Source organism: Tamandua tetradactyla, chromosome 11 (assembly GCF_023851605.1).
Source record: "Tamandua tetradactyla isolate mTamTet1 chromosome 11, mTamTet1.pri, whole genome shotgun sequence".
NCBI lineage: Eukaryota > Metazoa > Chordata > Mammalia > Pilosa > Myrmecophagidae > Tamandua > Tamandua tetradactyla.
In genome coordinates this window covers 82,744,335-82,751,371 of record NC_135337.1, presented here as the reverse complement: position 1 = coordinate 82,751,371, position 7,037 = coordinate 82,744,335, and the positions used below count along the sequence as shown (strand labels likewise).

At 47.5% G+C, this 7,037-nt stretch overlaps 1 protein-coding gene across 1 annotated transcript; it reads right to left on the bottom strand.

The window, feature by feature from the left end:
- Window positions 1–2,285: 2,285 nt before the first annotated feature.
- LOC143649176 (transport and Golgi organization protein 1 homolog) lies at window positions 2,286–6,993 on the bottom strand. Its single transcript, XM_077119376.1, has 6 exons — window positions 6,961–6,993; window positions 6,815–6,850; window positions 6,667–6,734; window positions 6,471–6,568; window positions 4,765–4,838; window positions 2,286–2,529 (listed from the first exon to the last, which is right to left on the bottom strand). Exons 1-6 carry the CDS (start codon window positions 6,991–6,993, stop codon window positions 2,467–2,469), a joined length of 372 nt encoding a protein of 123 aa, XP_076975491.1. The 3' UTR covers window positions 2,286–2,466.
- Window positions 6,994–7,037: the final 44 nt, after the last annotated feature.

The following is a 7,037-nucleotide window of genomic DNA, read 5'->3' as shown; positions in this document are numbered from 1 at the left end:
CGTCGTGGTCCAGGTAGAAGTGGAGGTCGTATTCCAAATGGAGATTCCGGTCCAGGTGGAGGTACAGCTGAAAGTCGTGGTCCAGATGGAGTTGGAAGTGGTGTACCACCTGCAGGTTGTGGTCCAGGTGGAGGTGTAGTTTTAAGTCGTGGCCCAGGTGGAGGTGGAGGTCGTATTCCAAATGGAGGTTCCGGTTCAGGTGGAGGTATAGCTGAAAGTCGTGGTCCAGGTGGAGGTGGAGGTGGTGTTCCACCTGGAGGTTGTGGTCCAGGTGGAGGTGTAGTTGTAAGTCGTGGCCCAGGTGGAGGTGGAGGTCGTGTTCCAAATGGAGATTCCGGTCCAGGTGGAGGTATAGCTGAAAGTCGTTCTTCAGGTGGAGGTGGAGGTGGTGTACCACCTGGAGGTTGTGGTCCAGGTGGAGGTGAAGTTGGAATTCGTGGTTCAGGTGGAGGTGGAGGTGGTGTTCCACCTGGAGGTTGTGGTCCAGGTGGAGGTGTAGTTGTAAGTCGTGGCCCAGGTGGAGGTGGAGGTCGTGTTCCAAATGGAGATTCCAGTCCAGGTGGAGGTATAGCTGAAAGTCGTGGTCCAGGTGGAGGGGGAGGTCGTGTTCCAAATGGAAGTTGCATTGCAGGTGGAGGTGGAGCTGTAAGTTGTGGTCCAGGTGGAGGTGGAGGTCGTGTTCCAAATGGAGATTCCGTCCAGGTGGAGGTATAGCTGAAAGTCGTGGTCCAGGTGGAGGTGGAGGTGGTGTTCCACCTGGAGGTTGTGGTCCAGGTGGAGGTGGAGTTGGAAGTCGTTCTCCAGGTGGAGGTGGAGATGGTGTTCCACCTGGAGGTTGTGGTGCAGGTGGAGGTGGAACTGAAAGTCGTGGTCCAGGTGGTGGTGGAGGTCGTATTCCAAATGGAGGTTCCGGTCCAGGTGGAGGTACAGCTGAAAGTCGTAGTCCAGATGGAGGTGGAGGTGGTGTTCCACCTGGAGGTTGTGGTCCAGGTGGAGGTGTAGTTTTAAGTCGTGGCCCAGGTGGAGGTGGAGGTCGTGTTCCAAATGGAGATTCCGGTCCAGGTGGAGGTATAGCTGAAAGTCGTGGTCCAGGTGGAGGTGGAGGTGGTGTTCCACCTGGAGGTTGTGGTCCAGGTGGAGGTGTAGTTGTAAGTCGTGGCCCAGGTGGAGGTGGAGGTCGTGTTCCAAATGGAGATTCCGGTCCAGGTGGAGGTATAGCTGAAAGTTGTGGTCCAGGTGGAGGGGGAGTTGGAGGTTGTGGTCCAGGTGGAGGTGGAGCTGCAAGTCGTGGTTCAGGTGGAGGTGGAGGTGGTGTTCCACCTGGAGGTTGTGGTCCAGGTGGAGGTGGAGTTGGAAGTCGTTCTCCAGGTGGAGGTGGAGATGGTGTTCCACCTGGAGGTTGTGGTCCAGGTGGAGGTGGAGTTGTAAGTCGTGGCCCAGGTGGAGGTGGAGGTCGTGTTCCAAATGGCGGTTCCGGTCCAGGTGGAGGTACAGCTGAAAGTCGTGGTCCAGGTGGAGGTGGAGGTGGAGGTGGTGTTCCACCTGGAGGTTGTGGTCCAGGTGGAGGTGGAGTTGGAATTCGTGGTTCAGGTGGAGGTGGAGGTGGTGTTCCACCTGGAGGTTGTGGTCCAGGTGGAGGTGGAGGTGGTGTTCCACCTGGAGGTTGTGGTCCAGGTGGAGGTGGAGTTGGAAGTCGTTCTCCAGGTGGAGGTGGAGATGGTGTTCCACCTGGAGGTTGTGGTCCAGGTGGAGGTGTAGTTGTAAGTCGTGGCCCAGGTGGAGGTGGAGGTCGTGTTCCAAATGGAGATTCCGGTCCAGGTGGAGGTATAGCTGAAAGTCGTGGTCCAGGTGGAGGTGGAGGTGGAGTTGGAATTCGTGGTTCAGGTGGAGGTGGAGGTGGTGTTCCACCTGGAGGTTGTGGTGCAGGTGGAGGTGGAACTGGAAGTCGTGGTCCAGGTGGAGGTGAACCTGGAAGTCGTGGTCCAGGTGGTGGTGGAGGTGGTGTTCCACCTGGAGGTTGTGGTCCAGGTGGAGGTGTAGTTGTAAGTTGTGGTCCAGGTGAAGGTGGAGGTCGTGTTCCACACAGTGGTTTTGGTCCAGGTGGAGGTGGAGGTCGTATTCCAAATGGAGGTTCCGGTCCAGGTGGAGGTACAGCTGAAAGTCGTGGTCCAGATGGAGGTGGAGGTGGTGTTCCACTTGGAGGTTGTGGTCCAGGTGGAGGTGGAGATCGTGTTCACATGGTGATTCTGGTGCAGTTGGTGGTGGAGCGTGAGTGTGGTCCAGGTGGAGGTGGAGCTGGAGGTCGTGGTCCAGGTGGAGGTGGAGGTTGTGTTCCAGGTGGAGGTGGCAGTCGAAATGCAGGTAGAGGCAGAGGTCCAGCTGGAAGTGAAGGTGGAAGCCAAGGCCCAAAACACTCCCAAGGTGGAGGAGACAGCCCATATCTCTCCATTGGTGACATAAGTTCTCTCACAGGGTGGTCCATGAAGGGTGGTCTTGGGAAAAGAGGGGCCCTCTTGCAGTCGTTTTGACCTGAAGACAGAAGGAGTTGAGTTCACATATTACAGACCAAAGCTGAAACCCAAGGAAGCAACTGTCAAAGCCTGGCACCTTTCCCCTCTGAGCAACCTCAGGGCCTGGAAATTCCAACTTCCCACTCAGTCACGGAAGAGTTCATTGATGGCACAGAGTGACAGCTGTCACCACACAGGTCACGGCCATGTCTGCAGACATGTGTGGTGGGGGCTCTTCTGGGAACTAACAGAGGCAATTCCAAAGAATAAAGACAGAGTATTCCCACCTGAAGCATCCATTCCAAGGACCACCTGACCCTCCTCCCTTCACCTCCACCACAGCTCACTATTTGCTATCAAGAACACACAGAATTAAAAGAAATGAAATAGCTCCTTTTCAGAGAACCTTCCTCCAGCCTTTCCTGGCTCATCTCTGTTTCTCAAGACTCTGCGTGTTAACTGGAACTGTCCCCTTCTTGTTGGAAGGGGACAGAACCACAGAGAGGAACTAGAGCACTTGCCCAGAGGTACACAAATTTAAGAGGCAGAGCTGATTCAACAACAGCTCTGCTTGCAAGATCTGCTTGTCTCCCTCTGCTTCCTTCCCTGACAGAAGGGTCTTCTACTCTCCAGAAATTCTGCCCATAGGCTCATGATCTCTGGGGAGATGGTATCCCCAGAGTCCTGCAAGAGAATGTGGAAAGTGTTTTCTGATAGAAACAATTAGGCTCAGCCTTACTGTTTATCTTAAGTCCTAGGTGATAATGCAGTTTAGTACACTGTGAGATGCACATTACTTTTATTCTATGAAAACTGAGTCAGGAATTCTAAATAACAGAATTCAATAAATGTTCTACTTCAAGGAGGAAAGGTGCATGAGGTATGATCAGGGGAATCACCAGCTTTATTGCCTGCACAAGCCCCAAGAGATCATGCTGATGGTGAACATAATTCAACGTAAGACCTTTGCTGGAATTAGCCCAACAGGGAATGACTGTCAATGTTCAATGTCTCAGTTTAGTGTACCTTTGCTCTTACTAATTGTGCTGGTTTGAAAGGATATTTGCCCCCTAAGAAAGCCATGTTTTAATATAAATCCCATTTCATAAAGGTAGAATCATCCCTATTCAATACTGTATATTTGAAACTGTAATGAGATCATCTCCCTGGTTGATGTGGTTTAGTCAAGAATGGTTGTTAAACTGGATTAAGAGACATGTCTCCACCCATTTGGGTGGGTATTGATTGGTTTACTGGAGTCCTATAAAAGAGGAAACATTTTGGAGAATGAGAGACGCAGAGAGAGCAGAGAATGCTGCAGCACCATGATGCACAGTCCACGAGCCAGCAACCTTTGGAGTTGAAGAAGGAAAGTGCCCCCGGGGAGCTTCATGAAATAGGAAGCCAGGAGAGAAAGCTAGCAGATGATGCTGTATTTGCCATGTGCCCTTCCAGCTGAGAGAGGAGCCCTGACCGTGTTCACCATGTGCCTTTCCAGATGAGAGAGAAACCCTGAACTTCATCGGCCTTCTTGAACCAAGGTATCTTTCCCTGGATGCCTTTGATTGGACATTACTATAGACTTGTTGTAATGGGGACATTTTCTCGGCCTTAGAACTGTAAACTAGCAACTCATTAAATCACCCCTTTTAAAAGCCATTCCGTTTCTGGTATATTGCATTCTGGCAGCTAGCAAACTAGAACACTAATACATAAGTTCTCATCATTCAAAATACTTGTACCTAGTAGAAAAATCTTTTGGGATTCTTCAACAGCACATTTCCAAACAGAGGTGGGACAAACTGACTTATGAAATTTACAATGAATCTACCTTGACTAGCATTCACAATTGAATGAAGCATACAAGAAAAAGTTGGAGGGATGATTTTTCATCTTGTAAAGTTATATGGATTACACCCAGCCCAAAACTGAGAAGTTTTTAAAACTCAAAAACAGTAGCAACCTCCTATTGATAACCCAGCACCCTCCTACAGTAAAGGAAATCAGTGGAGTCAGTTGTGCCATGGGATTTAAGTGCGGTTCTCCTTGTGTTCATCACAGAAATACAACACTGAAGGTCCTACTCAGCCTCTAAGCAATACAGCTTCTGGAGGCTCCCCACGGGTGATAAGCTGGGCTTGGAGAAGCCAAGCTTGCTGCATTTTGAAAATTGAGATGGTCAAGATATCCCAGACCCAGAGGTGAGGACAGAAGAGGGGGTTATCTTGTCATTGAAAATGCCCACAGCATTTACCTTGCCCTTCTCCGTTGCCTCGGTAGGGAGTGGTCTTCCTGAGCTGCCATTCCACAGGGGTGCTGCACCAGGTCCTGGGTCAGAAAGAAGCAGGAGAACTGTCTCAGCTTTATTCTGACTTGCACATTCTGTTCAGAAGATTCACTGCCCCTACACACCCTTCTTTCACTGCCTTAGACTCTTTACACACTCAGGTCTCCAATAGAGACCCAGGGTTTCCTAGGTGCCTTAGATGACCCCTGATGACCAGGACAGGGACTGTCCCCTGATCCCTGAGAAGGACACCATAAAGCCCTGCCTGCCAACCCAGGTGTTATTACAACATGCAAAGCACTTGAGGACAGGTTAGGTCTCAACTGTATCTTGACCTCAACACTAAAACAAGAGTCTCTCAGTAAGTATGGGAAGGGTGAATGATTTATAGGCAGACTTGAATCAATTACGATAAGCAAACTGATAGAGTCAGAATCGAGAATACGGATTACTATGGGATGGGGTAGGGATAGGATATGGAATTTCAGACTTAAAATGTAGAGTGTTCCATTCGGAATGATAGAAAAGTTTCGGTGATGGATGCTGGTGCTGGTGGCATAATATTGTGAATGTAATTAAAAGCTCTGAAACATATATATGAATGTGATTTAAAGGGGAATATTTCAATACATAGTATCAGAATACATTTTTTTTTAAATCCCTGGAACTACACTACACAACCAGTGAACCCTAAGACAGACCACGGGCTGTAGTTAATATTGCAGGAAAAAAAGGTACTTTCATCATTTTTAACAAGGTTCCATTCCAATCACTAAACCATGGTGTTAATCATAGGGTGGTATATGGGAATCCTGTATTTTATGCATGATTATTCTGTAAACCCACAACTTCTCTAATAAAGAAACATAAAATAAAAATAAGAACTGCTTTGGACAGGAAGAATAACCTATGCATGGATCAGCACTGGTCGGTCCTTTCAATTTATATTTAATCTGACTTCTGTATCTGCCCAGGTGTATATAAATGCTTATGGACAGCATGTACTTATAGGCATTAATATTAGAGCAGGAGAAAAGGAACAATCCACAGGGCATTAATGGTATGACTTGAGGTTACATTTATAGCATCATAGGATTCAAATTACAAAGGTATTAAAGGTATGATGAATACTTCATATCACAATAAAAATTAAACTGAAAAGAAAAAAAGGACATCCAACAACAAGAAATCCTTGTTGGCAGCCTTAAAGCCCTGTTGAAGTAGACACAAAGCATAGCCAAAACACAAAGCATGAAAATTTCTTCTCTAGGCAGGACATAGAGCCCACATTCTAAAATGCAGTTCATGTTATTTTCATAAAAAAAAAAAGGTAAAATAAATCCTTCAAACTGGGTATTGCATGGTGGGAGGTGGGTCCTGACCCAGTTCCATTCTAGTCATATCTCTTTAGTTAAGAATTGAACCTGGGGGAGGCGTCCAGCAAGCTGTGATTCAACATTAATGGGAGAGCATGACCCCCTAGTCCCAGGGGATGGGTGCAAATAGCCATTCTGGCTGGGCAGGAGGAGGGGAACATTGTCTTCTCACCCCATGAGGCACTATGAGGTCTTTACTAAGTCTTTGGGATGGTTTTCTAGCAGCACAATGATAACCCACACTATGTGGATTTGGCTGCAGAAAATAATACCTGCTCTTGGCACTGTGCTCCTTACCTCTCCATGGAGATTTCTGTATGTCATAGCTTCCTGGCATTGGTTTCCAAATCCTGCATTCTCCTCGCAAATTGTTTTTTTCAGTTTCTTCCAATAATCTTGAATATAAGGAAAGATTTTAAAATAATAATAATAAGATACAGAAACCCAAGTCTTTTCTTGGATACCAAACTGCTTAGCCTTAAAAACTGTTTACCTCTGTCTCAACTTATGAGATTCAGTGGCCTTCACAAACACCTCCCTCTGTAAAGCACGAGCTCTGAGCTAAGGGGGACAAACACACTTATATTTAGTGTGGTGGTCAATTATGCAGAAGAAGAATGAAAGAAAAAAAAAATGCTTACCCAGTTGTCGTGAGCCTTCTCCTCGTGAAGGATGATCTGAAAAAGACAACACATCAAAAAAAACCATGTTTAGGGTTCTGAGACTCGCTGGAATCACACGCATTAGGTGCTACAGAATTCTGCTACTGTCAGGCAGGGGAGGATACCTGATGTCTGAACGAGCTCTCTGACTTCCACATTTTGTTTCATTTCTTCCATTCTTCGCCTATGTATTATAATTATT